Source organism: Macrosteles quadrilineatus, unplaced genomic scaffold (assembly GCF_028750875.1).
Source record: "Macrosteles quadrilineatus isolate MER2022 unplaced genomic scaffold, UCM_ALF_1.0 Scaffold_7__1_contigs__length_78375512, whole genome shotgun sequence".
Taxonomy (NCBI): Eukaryota; Metazoa; Arthropoda; class Insecta; order Hemiptera; family Cicadellidae; genus Macrosteles; species Macrosteles quadrilineatus.
Genome location: NW_026542600.1, coordinates 50,136,827 through 50,156,408, shown reverse-complemented (window position 1 = coordinate 50,156,408; position 19,582 = coordinate 50,136,827). Strand labels below are relative to the sequence as shown.

At 32.5% G+C, this 19,582-nt stretch overlaps 2 protein-coding genes across 6 annotated transcripts in view; one reads left to right on the top strand and one right to left on the bottom strand.

The window, feature by feature from the left end:
* LOC128998966 (contactin) overlaps window positions 1-8,083 on the top strand; it is a 35,843-nt gene extending 27,760 nt beyond the window's left edge. The window contains exons 19-21 of the mRNA XM_054425322.1: window positions 2,429-2,562; window positions 4,698-4,881; window positions 5,578-8,083. Coding sequence (XP_054281297.1) covers window positions 2,429-2,562; window positions 4,698-4,881; window positions 5,578-5,684 — 425 coding nt within the window. The 3' untranslated portion in view covers window positions 5,685-8,083. The remainder of the gene's footprint in view (window positions 1-2,428; window positions 2,563-4,697; window positions 4,882-5,577) is intronic.
* An 834-nt stretch (window positions 8,084-8,917) lies between these two features.
* The window catches only part of LOC128997764 (calcium/calmodulin-dependent protein kinase type 1-like), a 158,913-nt gene continuing 148,248 nt past the window's right edge, over window positions 8,918-19,582 (bottom strand). For 4 of the 5 annotated variants that reach the window (XM_054423437.1, XM_054423436.1, XM_054423438.1 and 1 more), the window contains one exon: window positions 8,918-13,330. In XM_054423437.1, coding sequence (XP_054279412.1) covers window positions 13,257-13,330 — 74 coding nt within the window. In that variant the 3' untranslated portion in view covers window positions 8,918-13,256. Of the gene's footprint in view, window positions 13,331-14,701; window positions 14,826-19,582 lie in introns of all 5 variants that reach the window. The other variant, XR_008491141.1, reaches the window with a different exon arrangement.

Below are 19,582 nucleotides of genomic sequence, written 5' to 3'. Positions count from 1 at the left end.
TGCTAATCGATTTCAATTGGACACTCCAATCATCATCAGACCCAATTCGCTTATTGGATACTGGTGTAACGACATTTTTAAATCTAGTTTTAACAAATTTCCCATACAGGGAATAAGCTATTTTTTCACTTTGTGCCGAAGATCAATTATACTAGGGATGGACGAGATTGGATTTTCAGTTCGAGACGAGGCGGTATTTTTTGTTTCTCATAAAATTTTGAGATAGGATTTCTTTTCTCATACATAATGGGAAATGCATGTTCAAAATTTTAACCTGATTTTGTTACATTGTTAAATACCTACTGATTTATGACAGATGACTGGTTAAGTAAACAAATTTTAATAATAATAATAATAATTAGGGAAAACATCAATAAAAACATCAGTATACGGCCGTCGACACACGGGAAGACTGTTTTTCAACTAAAATCGGCAACTAGTTGGACAAACTAGTCGCCTGTGTCCCGACCAATGTAGTTAGGTTGGACAGTGCACACGGTGCGATTGCGATGCGACCAGTTGAGGACCAGTTGGCGATCAGTCGTTAAGCAACTGGACCTGCCGGTTGGAAGGTGATTTCAGTCGCCTGGTTTGAACAGCTTTTTGCATATTAGTATTGCGCTTTTCAAGGAGCAGGCATATACCAACTGCGATAACTCTTCGTAAGGACTTTTTGACATCCTGTACATAGACTGAAATTTTGTGTCTGTTTCTTGTAATGCAGCAGCAGCTACAAAGAGCCTACATAGAATATTTGTTTTAACATAAGGATGTACTCAATACTTTCTACATCCTCTACTACGCTTTCTTGATTGTCTATAAAACACCAGGGCTTTTTCATCACTACTACTCATTTCAAACACCATACAAAGTACACAGTTTTGTTATAACAAAGAACTCATTCACTGTCTCTACTCAACTACAATTATTTCAGTTGCGCCCGTGTGCGGATTTAACCAACGCAAGTGCAATTGTAATCGCGTCACAAAACAGTTGGTTTAACTTTAGTTGGGTTTCAGTCTTCCCGTGTGTCGACCGCCTGAAAAAAAAATATTAACACGTTCAGTGCTGACTACATCAATTGATGTAGTCGCACGAGCGCTCCAACCGGCCTACACCAATTGATGTAGTTGCACAATCCCCACTACAATAGTTCAGTATGAGCTCAGCCATTGCCGGGGAATGTTAAACCGTTGCTAGCCTATAGCTTAGAATGTGAGCTTTATTTTGGTGTAGATTGGTACTTAAATTTCCCGTAAAATCCCGTCTGACAATGCTTTTGTCCCGGTTTCGGGGATTTTCTCACTTTAGGCCATATTACAAGGCCACTGACTACTGATCCAGGCAGTGCTGCTACCTTTGGGTGTTTTAGAGAACTACGTACAATCTCGGGGTAACGTAGTACAATCACCGCTGCTCTTTTGTTATTCGTCAGATTGAAATATTTGAATGCCAATTGCGTTTGCAACAATGGTGCAGCGCCGGGGCTTTGCCCGGGCCTTGCTGCCATTGGCGATCACGCCTGTTGGAATGCCTGCAGCACTGAACGTACTAATTAAGCCTACCTTAATAAAAAAAAAAAACTCTTACACATAGGAAACATGGTAATATCAGTTAGGATAGGATATAGTTCAACTTTGAAAAATATAAAATTTATCTGTCTAAAACATCAGTCTTAACTAGTTCAGTATCAAGTAACAATTTTTCAGTCTTGTGATATTTATTTTAGAATGATTTTGGAGCGACTTGTTTTGGCTATGTTAACAGTAGTAAAACATGTCTCACACTGCTTACACTTAAATAAACTTTTAATCATTTGCGATGTCAAAACAAAAAATTATAAAACAATTTTAGCAATATTTACAAGTAAAGAATTAATTAAAATTAGAACGCCTTCGCAAAGGAAACACAACACCGCACTCCTGAATTGTGGGTGTTTCATTGGCTTTCTGCGGGTGTTTTCAACGGTTTTTTTTTTATAATGTCTCAAAAATCTTGAAATTTCGAGACCTGTCCATCCCTATTATATATATTATATTTAAAAAAATCAAATGAGGAAAGCAAAAGTATCAAATTTGAATTAACCATTACAAAATAAAGATAAATATACAATAAATATATTATTTTTAACCAATATCCTAATGTAAGGGAGCGAGCTTGTCTATTAGTAGAGGGTGAGGCTTTGGCCTCCGAGGTCCCGGGCTTGAATCCCGCCATCACATCACCAATATATCTAAGAGATAATTCCACGAACCTCTGGGCCTATCCTGAAGTAATGTGAAAACAGTTATGGCTAGAGCTTAGGGTCCTAGGATGTGAAGGTGGAACATAAAAGATATAAATATATGTATAAAGGATTTCTATTTAATTATAAACATTAGTAGATTCTTTCCACTAACAATGTTCTAAATACTAATTTCCCTTTCAGAAAAGACATACAGGAAAGCTCCTCAGAAGCCTCCTTCTTCAGTGCATTTGAAGGCTTTGAACCCAACGTCTGTCCGTGTTGTTTGGCGATACGTCACCCCCAGTGCTGAGGAAGAACCTCTGATTGGTTACAAGGTTTGTATTACTAAAACTATAGATTTATAGATTCCCAAAATAGTAATTTACAGATGAATCTGAATCAAGGTATCTTCAACTTAAGAAAGTTGATAAACTTACAGTATCAATAAACTCAAACTTATACAACTGTTTCGTCAGTTCAAGTGGAGGTCTAGGATGTGCTGTCACCAAGCTTATGATCCCATGTTGTTTACTTGAACTTGCCTTTGCAAAGAAATATTGTTAGCAAAACTAATAGGCCAATAATAACTTTACACAGGTCAATGATACAGGCAGCACTGAATTTCCAATGTCCAAAGAATATCATTAAGTGCGCTTAGCTATGTAGTGGGGTCGTATAGCTGCATATAGTGGCAGAATATTTCAGTTCTGGCAGACAGGCTGCAATTTTAGGTGGTCATAGTATACAAGTTTCTGAACCTAAAACCGCCCAGACCCCAATTTTTAAGGACCTCGGTCGTCCGTAATGACGTCATCAAAATGGCGGCCGTAAGAGGATGCTGGGTCCCCATGAATTGGCTATAACGACCGAATGCCTGAACCGATTTTCATGAAATTTGGCACACAAGTGCTTGAATACATTATCTCGGCCTGGGTTGAAAATGGTCAAGTTTCATCAAGTCATTTCAAAATGGCGGCTATTCAAAACTAAAAAAAAATATGAGGAAAATAATTGTGAATTGTTTTATACAGGGTGAGTTTTAAAAGAGTTCCCCCCCTACTTTTTTATACATTTCTTAAGATATCAACTTTGAACCATGTCAGATCATTGTAGAGTAGCAAGTACTTCATTTGACTGGGTTTACATTTTTGGCCGCCATCGTGGATCCGCCATTTTGGATACAAAAATATTTTTTCAAATGTAAAGATAGGGTTGTGACCCACCGTTTCAAACAAAACCTTTACGCTGAATACGATGCTGCAATCCGTTTAAAAAAATGTTGATCCATTCTAAAGTTATGAGAACTTTTTATAACTTTATTTTTAGTCCATTATAACATTGTGCATTTACAAACTAAGGCCATAATCTCAAAATAGTGCTAGATAAAGATAAGTGGACACCACCATTTATTGTTGACCTATTTTCACTCGGTTATGACGGATGTATTTTTTTCAGCCGCCATCTTGGATCCGCCATTTTGAAATGTGATAAATTATTTTAAATATGAAGGGGGTGTTGTGACCCATCATTTTGAACTACTTTTTTATGTTGAATTCAATGACCCAATCCGTTTTTCATTGTCATGTTTGGTTTTTGAAATATTGACATTTTAAATCAAAATAATTGTTATATTTTATCAAGAAAGATAACAAAAAACTGATAAAATAAAAACTAGTCGAAATGAAGTAATTGCTACTCTACAATTATCTGACGTGGTTCGGAGTTGATGTCTTAAGAAATGTATAAAAAAGTAGGGAGGGGAACTCATTTAAAACTCACCCTGTATAAAACAATTCACAATTATTTTCCTCATAATTTTTTTTAGTTTGAATGGACGCCATTTTGAAATGACTTGATGAAACTTGACCATTTTCAACCCAGGCCGAGATAATGTATTCAAGCACTTGTGTGCCAAATTTCATGAAAATCGGTTCAGGCATTCGGTCGTTATAGCCAATTCATGGGGACTCAACATCCTCTTACGGCCGCCATTTTGATGACGGCATTACGGACGACCGAGGTCCTTAAAAATTGGGGTCTGGGCGGTTTTAGGTTCAGAAACTTGTATACTATAACCACCTAAAATTGCAGCCTGTCTGCCAGAACTGAAGTATTTTCCTGCTACCCAACCTGACTAATGTAGCGACAGAAACTTACTGTTTCTCTAATCTCCACCCATTGTTGTTCCAGAGACTTTTGCGCATACCCTCTCAATTTTGAACAAAATTACCTTGTAATCAACTGTAAAAAAACTAGTGGTTTCTGAATTTCTATTATAGTCGACTGATGAGTGTCCAAAATTTGTGGTATTAGGAAAGTATCAGAACCCTGATTACTCTCTTTACACCATCAAATCAGTGTATTTGTAGCTGATATTGCTTCGTCGCAGTTGACATATCTTCTTTTTGCGAACTCCTTGATTATGTCTTTTGTAGTATCAAGTGCTTTTCAACATGACTTTTTCAAACAGGTTCGAGTTTGGGAGGTAGACCAAGACATGAGCACTGCTAATGACACTTTCGTCTCAGTTGGAAATGATCTTGAAGCCATCGTCACCGATCTCTCACCTGGGAAAACTTACAACCTTCGAGTGCTAGCTTTCTCCAACGGAGGGGACGGAAGAATGTCCTCTCCTACCTTTGTCTTCCAAATGGGTAAGTAGTGAGTTTTAATCTCAACATTTGTTATTTGTGATAGCTGTTTTTAGCATCTATGCATTTTGTTGAGGGATTTGTGATGTAGAAGTGTTTGAGTGGCTCAATTTTCGAGCCGGGCAAAGCCTAGCCTTTAAATTAGAGTGATCGAGGACCGACATGTTACATGTTTTCAATGCAATGCCTCAGATTCAAAATTTTGATGGTTTTTCTGTTTGTTGTTGATCTCATTTATGTAGTTGAATCTGTCCTACAATATTGACTATCGTCCGGGAAGATTTTGGCAGTTTTGACAACAATCGAGCAAACAGATCACCATTAACATTAATGAAACAAGTAAATTATAATCTGAACTGGAAAGGTATCTTAAATACTAATACTGTCACAATTGACAATAAAGTCTTATATTTATATTTATTAAAAACAAATCCAATACAGTATTCATGTTTATGTTATATGAAGAGTTAATTTTATTTTAGTGTGTGTTGTTTAGACGTTTTATTATTACCTATATTTCATGATCTTTGGCAACTAAGAAGTTTTTGGGTTTTTTTAAGTTTTGGTTTTGTTTGAGATTAGTAATTTCCGGTTTTGACCATTACTAGAATTGTTCTCTTCTGTGTTTTCTCTCAAAGTCTGAATTAAACCGTTCAAATGCCTAAGACAGACAGTTTATTTTTAACCTGCTTGTTCTAGGTGAACCGTCCTCTTTTCGCAGCACTGGTAACAGAAGAGTCTCGGCTGTTGGTCTCGTTCTTAACTGTGTGGCCTTCGGTCTCCTTATAACTACTTTCCTCACCTAATTCCCGACTCACAATCGCACATTCCAAAAGCATTTGTATGTATCATTACGATAAATCTCATTTTTGTTAAATTCTCATAAGCATATCATTGTGGACTATTTTTTTTTACATTATACCACAAACTACTTTTGAGTGACATGAACACAAATTTTTGTTTTTAAGTTGACATACAAAGAAACACATTCTGATTCTTGAGTGAATGTTTGTAGATGTATATCGTTTATTGATTTTATATGACAACGACAAACAGGTAATACTTGTATTTAAAGACTGCTTTGTATATTATCTGAATATTCACGTATATAACAAATTAAATTTTGGTAAAAAAATCTATCTACATCCACATTGTTCTACAAGCATCAGAAAAATATTGTTTTTAGTAGATTTTTCAAAGAATTTAAATAATATTAAGTTTTGATATTTTTTATAATTGATTTTATAACTTTTGCGTTTTATAAAATGTATTGGATCCTCACAAGATCTTTGTTGTAACTTAATGGCTTTTGATAAGAGTTTTAAAACTTACTTCATGCGTTATATCAGTGTTTTTTTACCTTCTTGGGCTGTGTAAATGATAACTTTATTCAAAGTCAAAATCAATTACTTAACTAAAAATATTTAGAGGATATTTTCTTATTGTAGAGACCTTGTTTGTTATGTGTTAAGTAGAACAAATTAATTAATTTGTATGAATAATAAATAAAATTTATATATGTCTGTTAGCATAAAGCAGACAGTGCATGGCAAATTAGAACAAATAAATAAATAGAGGTTTGGTTTGTATTTTTCCACAAAATTTGTGTTGTGAAATCTATATAGTGCAATGATTCATTTCCTGTATCGCATATGCCTTATGATCAAGTTGAAAATTTTCAAAATAACATCCATATTTATGTCATTGCAAGAAATAGGGGACGTTACTTAAATACAGCTTAGCGCGTTATTTGTATAACGTAAAAGCAGCTAATATTACTGTCAATAGTTACATTAAAGTTTAAAAAATAGTAAAAACGGAACTCTTTCAGGTTCTGGTCTTCCATATTCTCTTTTTCAAACTCAATTTGCTAAATTCTAAGCAAAAATATGTTTGTCAAATGTTTCTAATTTTATCAATGCTTGTAACTATTAAAAAGGACAGATTTATAAATTTGTGAATGATTCAGATGTTCATTCCTGCACTTAATGGTGTTTGCACAGTATATATTTATATTCTAGCTTTTAATGTAGTATAAAAGCATTTGTTTACATAGGAGACCAATATAAATATTTTTATAAAGAAATAGCAGTAGTTGAGAGTTTAACATAATATATAGATAGCATAATATAATTTACATAATTATGTATACCATAGCAAATATCCAAAGTGCCTGAACCAGATATTCTTTTTCAAACTGTTTTCATCGCATCATGCCAATCCAAACGTACTTAAAATTATTTACAGGGTGTTACAAAAGTGCATTGCACAGACTTTCCGTCCTTTTTATTAACCAATAATCCTTGTTGTAAGTTGTAACATCTTATCACAATTCTAAATTATTTTTATATATGTTATTTGTACTGCTTTGGCTTTAATAATTTTTTAACAGATTTATATTTCTCGTGTTTTTTATCATTATTTTTAGGAAACAAGTCAATTCCAAATAAAATGAATAATGCAGTCAAAGCTCATGATATAAGATCAGCAAGAAAATTGTCATAATAACGGTACAGGGTGTACAGGTAACCTAAAAGTTGTATCATGCAAAAATCTTTGTGAGTATCACAAAATGAAAATATTCAAATATATTAGTTTGTTACTCTATTCTATTCTATTAAAGACAAGTGATTATTTTGTATGAGTTAAGTACACTTTACAATATTGCCAACTCATTTTACTTTTACCACGTTTTATTTTACTTTCAACCTGGAATTGACTCAGTTTTCACTTTTAAATTTTTATTCCTTGATTGATTTCCTAATATATATAATATATAATATATACAATATTAATATATTAATATATATAAGATTATATTAAACTGTGAAGTGAATTCGTTTTTTGTATTATAACTGGAGGCAGTATGAAATTGACATATGTATTTATTACTTATAATAGAATTTCAACTTAGCAAAATATGTTGTGTAATCAACATCTTTACACTTCATTTTACTGTAAAAATATGAATCTCTGGTTGAATATAACTTGGACTGTAAATGTTATGTGATGTTATCTCAATGTGAACAAATTGTGTTTTACATTTTATTTTGTAAACAATGTTGTAGTGTTGTTTTGTATTTTTTGTATTGATATTGTAAATGTTGCTGTTTAATACACCAGCTGCCTGTATGCCGTCCATCTTATATTATTAGTTATATTATATATTTTAGTTTTATAAATTGACAATAAAATGATAAATCGAGTTGCTGAATTGAATAATCCATCATTCCAAATATAATATCGTTTCTTGCATTCATTTACAAAGTAACACTTATTGAGAAGCGTAACCTTCACATTTAGTCAAATTTATCTATGTCAAATTTTATGTAAAATTCGCCCAACCACATTTGTTTGGCAATAGCTACATTCAATGCATTACAATTTTACTTTTTTTCTCTCGATCCTTGAACTACCATTGGTTTGTTACTACACTAGTGCTGTGAAGTAAGTTAACAGTGTGGTAAAGTAAATATTTTTGGTTCTAAAAACTGAATTGAAAAGGCTAGTAAAAAAAAAAAACGGTCATAGGTAAATTATTTTGTTTTCACCACACTAAACTGTTTCAATGGATTTTCCACAGATGAATTAAGTCCGGAAAATAGCTGTTTGCCGCCTGCTAAATAAAATGGGGATTCATTACGTATTACTGTACTGTAATGAATTTTTACCGGACACCAGCTGATTATAAAAAGAGTGGTGCAATGCGTGGTTCAGGTACAATAAGTCATTGCATCATAATCAGTGGTTATGAGTACAAACAAAAACATAACCTATCTTAGACGTTATGAGTAGTGATTGTTAAGCCCTTTAGTCAGTGGGAATATATAACAGATTTGTACAGTTTTTTATTGTTAGGTTATTTTATAGTATAGCCAAAAATATTGTATGTCACTCGTCCAAAATGTGTTTACCTTGGTCGTGGGAACAACCATACTAGTACGGTACACACTTATTTTCCAGACTAGCAACGTAATATACTAACTTGCATTTTATATTGCACTAAACAATGGACTTTGAGGAAAAATGAAACAACATATTTGTGTAATAATCATGAATTTGTTATTCAGTTACTCAATAACACACACTTTTCCAAAACCAAACAATTTTTTGACCAAGAATACTCTGATTTTCAACCTCCTTAAAACTGTCAACCATACAATAGCAAATTTGATAAGACATAGCTACTATTGAAGAGGTGTATAAAAATAGGTTAAACATTATCAGGAAGAAAAGTATGGCAGAGGTTACACAATCAGCATACAAAAGATAAGATAACCAGATGGTATCACAGAGTACCACACTTAACAACAATGTAGCAAAACGTCCAAAACACATAATTTACACAGATACGTAAACAATACCGATGAAGAAGAGGAATGGTCAACCCATAGTTACCACCGTTCAACAAATTCCAGTGTCCAAAAAGAAAGAACCGAATACTCAAGTGACATACTCGAGCGAGTCTAGTATATAATATTTTAAATACGTACGGAGTACAGGGTATAAATATATCGAGAGATTTTAAAACACTACATTTTTCATAGATACAACAGTAGATAAAATTGTAAATCTCGTAACGGGATATAGAACAGACTCAACAACAGAGTTTAGTATCAGACGATGTAACATTGATAGAAATATGTACACGAATATTTGTACATATGTACATGAGATAACAAGCGGGCACCACTACTATGTACATAGACTGATGCGTGTTTCTAGTCCATCACATCACCATTACATTGATCAAGCTATGTACAAATTGACTAATCGAACCGTTATGAATTACAATTTGCAGATAAATACAAGACAAGCTATAAGTGTTAGATAAATATGAGCATTTATATGTCCTAACGCAAGAAACCGATCGTGTAGTACCTAGAGAGATACTTCGATACGATTACAAACTATGAGATATGAACGGCTTTTCTAAAGAATTTGTTTTCGCTCAAACACATTAATCAACTTAAAGATTGCTAAGTGTCCTAGTAGCAAGATACGAGAGGATTACAGTTGGTTATAACATTTATAAGCAACATTGTCCACAACAAAGTTTAAACAAAACACTTAATAGTTCACAGTAATTACGATGTATATTTATATTTTTTTTCTTTGATTCCTACTGAAGTGAATTCGTTTTTTGTATTATAACTGGAGGCAGTATGAAATTGAAGATAGGATCATGGGTAGAATCAAAACTTTAAGAATTTCACTGTAATGGGACTTTCAGTTGTAAACACTGGCTAGGCCTTGTAAATTTGTAAAAAAAATTAGAACATTTGATAGACTTACCTTGGCTGTGGTCAATTGCAATATTAATTTAAACGACAATCAATACAATCATTACTTGAGAAATTTGTATTTAAAATAATATCTAACAGATTTAGTTAAGTCTTGATTTATTTTAGTAAGGATTCCATCTGAATACATTTGATTCAATCTACTTTGGAGCTTATTTTTGTTTAATTACCGTTGGACATTGATGTGTAACACCCATTAAATTATTTTCATTTTTAATCATCACATGAAATTAATTTTTAATTTATTAGTTGCCATAGGCCGTTTTGATGTACAGTTTTGATGCTAAATATATATACTTTAAGTTAATAAAAGTGATGTGTTTTGAAAGAGTATTAAGTTTTTGGTAATACAGGAGGTATGTTTAATTTCTTTTTGGACTTGAACACTAAACATTTCAACATCATGAAAATCACAATTAAAAAAGATCCATAGACAAATTACAATTACAACATAGATATAGACCCAAACAGATATTTACAAATGCAATTAATACACAGTCTTTTGCTTAATTCACAAATGTTTGGACTTAAGAAATAATTCAAAAATGTAAAAAAATATGTATTGAAACCTCACAAATTTGCTTATCACATGTTACAAAAAAGGATAAATTATATACATCATCAATATCCTCAGCCACTTTAAAGTGAGATACCAAGTTGTTTTGAACAAACAGTATAACACTCCGGGACGGCCAATCTTTATCAATGAGTTGTGGCATACTAACTATCATGAGTGTCAAGGTTTGTAAAACTGTTAAAGTCTTTGCATTTGGCCAAACAAAAATGTAGATGATAGGCAACGTTTTATAACCCAAATAAATCGTACAAGATCTCTGAAAACACTATGGACCAAAAGTTTTATTTCAAAATCAAAGTAGAACACCATATAAATTTGTCTTGTTGCTATGATAGCAAAAAACAAGACAAAGGAATCGGCATTAAAATTTATAAAAAATAAAATGTCATAGCTCTGTTCAAATATTGTTTATTATCTTTCAGTTAACACACTGAAGTCTCTGGGTAGTCTGTAACGATCATTCAATTACTACCCTTACACAACTTTCTAAATAGACTTTAAAAGCTTCAATAATGTGCTAAATTTTTAAAGCTATTGCGATATAAAAATATGTATGCATACACACGTACCTGTACGTACGTGTGTATTAATATTTGGATTAATTACATTTCAAACCTTTAATATACTTTGATTTAAAATCAATACATGTACATCATGTTTGGATCATTATAAGTTATTTCGGTATGTACAAAAAAATAAGTATTAGCTTTATTTGGAATTATTTACTACAGATTATGTTGACGGTGAATATGGACAGAATATAATGACTAATACACTATAATAATTTTACTTGTACACTGTAAACAATTTTGAGAACCATCACTACTCCGATAATTTGTAGGAATAGTTTTAAAATGATCTATTATATATTTTGTGGTTACATGATTACATATAGTACAATAAAAATTTTGAGGAATTGTATTTCTAGATGACGACTTAGAAATATTAACACGGACATTCAGTTTTCCAATGAAATATATAAACAATTTTCTTTGATAATTCCAATATATTTTCTGTTACTTTAACTATTATGTGAGTAAATTCATGCAAAATGTCAAGTTTATAAATCAACATCATAACTCTAGTCCACAAAAGACGATAAATGAGAGGTGAACAGACAAAAACCAATAAAAATCATTAAGCTTTGGTGACTCATGGATCAGCTGATAAAACAAATCATAAGCTCACTTATTGTATGGATAAATCAAGGCTCTTGGCTCTATTGCCATCTCCATTCCCCTATTCACGTATCGTAGTAAGATTTAGTTTCCATCCCAAAGATGAAAAGAAATTTTAAATGGGATTTGAATATGAAATTACATTATGTAATTTTTATTACTAATTTCAATATGCTTGTCAGAAATATGAAAAAAATACAGGCTAGTACTAGTGGATTAAATTTATTTGCTTGTTTGAAGACTCGATTAGTCCAAGGAGACTTCAACAGATTGTAGGGTGATAATCTCTCTTGTTAGTGAGCTTGGAAACAATTAAAAATACAAAATCTTGGAGGATTTAGCAAAAGTATGTAGCTTTAGAGTAGAAACTGAAGCGTTCAAATGTCTTTGACTATAACACACTGTAATCTGCATACTGTACTTGATTATTTTAGATACAAAGGAAAATATTTTATTAATATGCAATAGTAAAAAAAAAAACAGGTAATCAATTTATTTATAGCACCGCCATCGTAAGTTCTGTCGTCATTTGACAAATTTGATAGTTTCATTCGTTTTATAAAAAGAACATACTTTTTTGTTAATATTCTGAGTAAAATTGTAAATAATAAAAATATTGGTCTTAAACAACAAAAAAGTTCACACACTATAAGACAGTGTGGGATATGAGGCAGAGCAAAAAATTGCTCTTGAAAAAGGTAATTACTAAGTAACTACGGTAATTACAGTTGGCATGTAACCAACCTAGTGTCAATGATAGTAACTGAAACAGTATCAGCATGCAGGTATTGTATATGTGGTAATACATATACAATATGAAAAATTTGAAAACTCATGAGTTAAAAAAAACAACTAACTTTTAACAAAAAGGATATTAATTTGTTAATAATTAATGGGTTACCATATTTGAACTAAAATTGAATTTATTTTTTTAAGAATACAATTTAAAAAAAGATTGTTAAAGAGCTATGCACTATTTATTTACAAGCTCATTTATTATTTTGTAAACATCTTATATTTTTGAAACCACCTCAGAAGTAGATGTCAAAATTAGGAGAGAATAATTCAAAACATACAAACTTGTTTTCCTCGTCAACATTAGAGGGGTCAATGAACTAACAAAAGTAATTATTTATTCAACATTTTATCTCATAGTCAATATTTCTTGTGAAACTAAATGTGACGTTTAAGTCACAAGTTGTCAAGAAAAGTCGTCATCAACAAGACCTCGTCCTCTAAAATGCTTTAAAAATAACTTACAGTCTAATACAGAACTAAAAATAAATAACAAAATTGTAGGAGAGTCTGGAGACCTAGGGGTTACTGCCGGCAGCGCCACTGCTGAGCGCCATTTGCTGCATCTTGCGTATCACGGTGGTCGCATGATAGGCTTGCTGCAAACAAACAGAAATATTATATCTACACTCAAGGAATGGATAAAGTCAGAAATTAAATTACTTTAGACACATATTGCAATCTCAGTTTAATACTCTAGCTCTTTACCTGCTCTTTAGCCCTGCACTCACTGGAAAAAGCTATGAATCCCCATTAACACCCTGCACTCACTGGAGAGTGCTATGAATCCCCACTAACACCCTGAACTCACTGGAGAGTGATAAAGTTCCCCACTAACACCCTGCACTCACTGGAGAGTGCTATGAATCCCCACTAACATCATGCACTCACTAGAGAGTGATTAAGTTCCCCACTAACACCCTGCACTCACTGGAGAGTGCTATTAATCCCCACTAACACCCTGTACTCACTGGAGAGTGCTATGAATCCCCACTAACATCATGCACTCACTAGAGAGTGATTAAGTTCCCCACTAACACCCTGCACTTACTGGAGAGTGCAATGAATCCCCACTAACACCCTGGGAGAGTGCTATGAATCCCCACTAACACCCTGAATTCACTGGAGAGTGATAAAGTTCCTCACTAACACCCTGCACTCACTAGAGAGTGATAAAGTTCCATACTAACACCCTGCTGCATTTGTTTTGTGTTCAGCCAATTTGTGAGGCTAGATGTTCTTTTGGCAATGACTTATAATAGAAAGAAATGCATGCTAAAATGTGAAGTGGTTGAAAAGACAATCCCTTCAATAGAAGGTCTATGAAACCTCCATCGGCCCAAACGATCCCCTAAGTTAGGCAATATTTGGAGCTGTTCGCGACTGCACTGTACAGCTATGCTATCCGTAGTCTTTTTTTTAAATCATTGGTTAGTCATTACACCTTTTCTAAAGTAGTTATTGAAAACATTATCTAATGGCTTCCACCCTACACTTTCATGTACCTTTTTCATTGATGATATACAATAGGGAATAATATTCCAGTGGCATTAAGGCTAAAAGCCCATTTTCCAAGCACAAATTCTGTTTTTACCAATAAAGAGGGTTTCTAAGTTTCAAAATTTGTTCTAAGAATTGTTAAATATGATAAGTGCATTTGGACAACCCTCTTAGAAAAATGATTTCTTGCTATGCTCATTTTAAAATTTTTCAAGAATAATTAGCATTATAGTTAAATGATAAAAAAGGTTTTATAGTCTTTATTTATAATAAGGATGGACATGGACAACATAATTCACCAAGTGCAAAACTGACTAATCCACTGAATACAATACTTTGCATTTGTAAAGCATGGCTTCCAGCATAATACACAAATGGAAATGTTTTACAAATAATGTTAAGCTAGTTAATAACAACAATTAAAAAATTCATAGAATAGTTAAATAATATTGATTGCCAAACATGATTACTTTGTTTCCAGATGAACAGCTGACAAATACATTAACAAGTAGAAGTGAGAAGTTGCTGTACAAACAGTTAGATAAAAAGTCATGTGCTTTCATTATGTGTGACGTCCTCCTGTGGCCTGAAAACCTACAAGGAAAGGTCAAGGACATATTGAATGTTAGTTCGTAGCTTAAAATTAGGTTTATGAGATAGAGTCTTGAATATCCAACCTAAACCGGCAGCAAAAGTGTCACAGTAGCGGAAAGGTTGCATAGCAAAGAAAATAATCAAAATAATAGAATTTTTTTTACTTGCCTAGACATTGTGGTACTACGTGGTAAGTACATTTAATTTTTTTTATATTTAAAATTATGAACAAGTTTTGATTGCCTTTCTAGCTACAAAATCATTCAGTCTCTTTAGAAGTAAAATTTTGGCGATACACTTCCATTTAACTAAAGGTAACCCTTTGCACTGAGACTAAAACATGAGAAAGTAGCAGGTATGCAGGTATGAGTAGTTGAAGGATTGTATGTTATATGTTACATGTGAAAACAAAAAAGTACAAATTGAGTAGTTGAAGAACTGTATGTTATATGAAGCATGTGAAAACAAAAAAATACAGTAAAGTGCAGAGACCTGAAGCGTTTTTTAGTACAGTCCGGGCAATACAAGTAAATATCTTCAACGAACCTGCTATGATGTACTATCATGCCACAGAGCAATAACACGTCACCTCAGGGTACTCCATTGTTCACAAGGAGGGTTCTAAAGGTTGGATAACCGAGACTCTATTGCATTTGAATATACAGACTGTATGTTAAATAATGTCACGTTTTGCTGTATTTAGAAAAGAAAACACTTCATTTTTAAGTCATTTTACTACTGAATCCCCATTACTAACTCTAACTGTGAATAATTGGGGTTATTAACTCCTCTTAATTGGTACTATCACTAATCATCCATAAGAATAAATTAATTTACTCATCTTATGGTTATACAAATTGACAATTACAAATTAAAAAACAACCAACTAAAACCTAAAGCTGCCTTGATTTTGCAGATGAAACAATAAACTGGACCAAAATTGCATGGAACTAAATGGCACAATCTTAACAGACAATGGGCTCAATAACTGAACATTTATGAGCAATTAAAAGTATCAGAAACTCTTTGATACGTATGTCTTGAGTCAGCTCAATAAAACAACAGTGGTTCTAAGTGTTAACTTCCATGCAGTCACTCTCCAATCACATTGAAAAATATTATTTGGGCACTTTAAATAATTTTTTTTAATATTAACACAGCAATGGTTGCACAAAACAACAATAACCACACAGTATTAATCCAATTGTGTATTTATGGTTTTGCTAGCAGACTCTTGATTTAAATGTCCATCAAACTACCATTTGCCTATCTTAAATTTCTTATATGTTACATTGACATGGGACTAATAACCTTCCACCCATTAGAAAATTTTGATCTACAAGTACACCTAGACAAAAAAAAAATGTTATTCAATTGTAATTTACACAAACAGTAGAAAAGCGCGACCATTGCAGTGTTAATAGTTATAGTAAAAAGATGGATATGATTTGCAAAAAATATAATTTTTCTCTGTAGGTAAAAATTTAAGTAACATAGAGGTCAATTTCTGACAAAAAGCCTGTGAGAGACAAAAATACAAAACTTGACAAAATACAGTTCAGCTCCTGCACAAACCACAAAGTAACAGAAAACGAATAATAAATTAATGAAAACTAATTCTAAAATACATTCAGTTGCAATGTATATCACATTTGCCATTTAAAAAGCAGTCCCATTCAAACAGCTTGATTCTGTGTGACTATGAACATTTAAAACAAAGTACATTCTGTATCTTCCAGCATCCATCGTTAAGCAAGATAACATAACATATAACTATGTAACAAAATACCACAAATGCTCACCACAAATGCCTAAAATCCTGAACCCTAAAGCAAAAAATACCAAAAAACGAAATTCTGATCAGAGTAGGAATGCATACAATCAGCCGCTGCCAAACGAGCACCACATAAAAAGCTTGCGGATAAAAATCATTATCAGGGATCGTGTGCACATTTCCAAGGATCTGATGAGAGCCAGTGGTTTAGAGTAACCAACCGCCTTTGGATGATTGTATTTGTGTATTAAAAATACAAACTTGATTTTTGGATCTATAAAAAATTTTGTTGAAAATGTTTAAAGAGGTATTTACAGTCTGTTTACTGAACCATGAATCTGCAGCGATTTTTAAAAACTGCTGAATGCATTATCAATTACTTCAACACCTCAATAGATTTAATCAAACAATTTTACTGTGTTTAAAATCCTGGCTTTTACTTCAATAAAGAGTGTTTTCTTGGATTCCCGAGGGCTGTTGCTTGACTCTTTTGTTTGAGTGCTGTCATGATCTAATCTTGAATAATAAAATTTGATCCTTTATCCAGCTAAAAAAAAAAAAAAAAAAAAAAAAAAAAAACTCAATCCTTTCCAGAGTTTCTACATACCTCTGAGGTGGATTTAGTTACAAGTTTTAGGATTTAGTTACAAGTTTTACAGCTAACAATCTTTCCATCCACTTCAGAGCAAGAAGAACTGTGTCTAAGGTTAGCATAATTTGATTAGAAGCTTGTTCAGAAGTTTGTCGATGTTTCAGCTAAATTTTAAGATTGGCTTATCTCTGTAACTATTGAAACCCTTTCATTTACCTCCTCTTCCCATGAGCAATGATTATGATCTTATAATTGGCTTTAAATATTATACAGTATGTTGAGAGCTGAAGAAAGGCCATTGTACTTTTCTATCTAGATTTGAACCTACCAGAGATATCCTTTAAAGATCTTGAAAACTGCCAAGAGAAAGAAGAATTATGCCTGTTATACACTCTCCTAAGCATCTTTGGGTGATGATTGCATTATTTTAATCAAGTAATTCAAGGTAATTCAAGGCTCTACTGATAACACAGTTCCAAAGTCATGATCAATGAACTGCTCAGAAACCTCAAAGTGTATCAACCAAGGATACTTAGAATGTATGTGTTTCCAAATATAACTTTTAATCTCTAGGATATGTGAACAATTCCTCAATGTTATTTTAAAGATTTCTCTTCATACCAAAACAATCAATTACACTCAATGGGTAAAATGTTATGGTTATCAACGTTCCAATATTGTGTATAAAATACCTTAATGGTGAAACAAAACTACAATAGTATTTTACAACAATCTTTCCAGTGAAGAATAGTAACTAGTGCGAAGAGTAGATGTAACAATACTAAAAAGTGATAAATATCTGTTTTGTCAACTCTACAATTACCTGTGAATTCTGAACCGTGTTGTGTCAGTAACCAGGGAAAATTGGAGGGAAATACACAGTGTGTAAATGGAAATGTGCACAACACCATAGAGATTCCTTCCTGTTGGTTGCTACTTATGAGTTTTATCTTTGTTATTTATCCTACTAATATTATAAATGTGAAAGTGAAAGTATGGATGTTTGTGTGTAACTCTGAAGTTCCATCACGTGAAAACTACTGGACAGATTGAGCTGAAATTTTGCAGAGAGGTGCTTGATAGTCTTGAGAAACACATAGGCATAATTATTAAAGTTGTGAAAATCCTATAGGGCTATGCCTCACGGCGGTTCAAAGTTTCCATGTTATGTTATGAGGTTATAAGGAACTGAAGAATTTTGCCAGATCTTTCAACTAAACAAGTTGGATCTATGATATTTAATAGTATTAAAAAGTTACAAGGTTTACCAAAAGGGTGCAACAATATTAACACATTAAACCCTATGCCCAACAAGAATAGGTCGGGGTACCGCCAATGCCGTTTTGAACAAAGCCTGAGTATAGATTGGGCATCAATATTTTTTATATTTTTTATCATAGGCCTAGTATTATTATGTTATGTATTATTATTGTATTAAATATTATGCTTTAATACTTTTAATACTTTATTCTGAAATGGCGACCATATGTATATAATATATAATAATATACAATATGTAAATTATGTATAAAAAAATAAAAAGTTTAAATTTAATGATAATAAGGGTTAATTTGACCTATTAATGTATGCATAAAAATAAATAACAACATTGGAGTAAATTTTATATGAACTCTGTCTGACTTGGCTATTTTTTCTTTTTTGTTTGTTTTTTATTACTGTAGGCCTATAACATATTATATTTTCTTAAAGCTCTTGATTTCCTCTTTAAAGTGATGTATTGATTAAAACTTTTTGAATTAATACGAAAATGCCCAGTATATGAGCATAAAAGCCCTGTTAGCGCCCATAGGGTTCAACATGTTAATTCTATTTGGATTTATGACAAAAGCTAATCTAAACTAAGCAGAAACAAAAAGCGAAGATACACGAAGAGAACTTTCAAAGTAGGATTGTTTACATTTACGTTTATGTTTTTAATTTAATAAATAATTTGTGATATTGTGAGAATGTTTGATAATTTACTTTTTTCTATCGTTTAGGTGTAGTGATTGAACATTATGGCTATGGTAGATGTGTTAAACTATAGCATACCGTCAATTTAAAGAACCAAATTTTCTCAAACCGTGTCCTCCCCTGTTACAAACGCAGAGCAAGAGTATAACTGCAGTAAGCATTTTATACTCACGGCAACCCCGTACGAAGGACGGGTACTCTGCTAATATTTTATATAATATTCTATTTTAATATAAACTAAAGTATATCACAGTTAGACTTGTTTGAAAAAGTACAAGATTAAAATAAGGTGTGAATGAGTATAGAGTCAATTGTATGTTTTTTAATGACAATTATGAGATAAAAAATTAAACTAGTATTATTTCAGATTCACTGGAGATGTTAAATCTCAAGATATGGCATTATTTTCAATGCTGT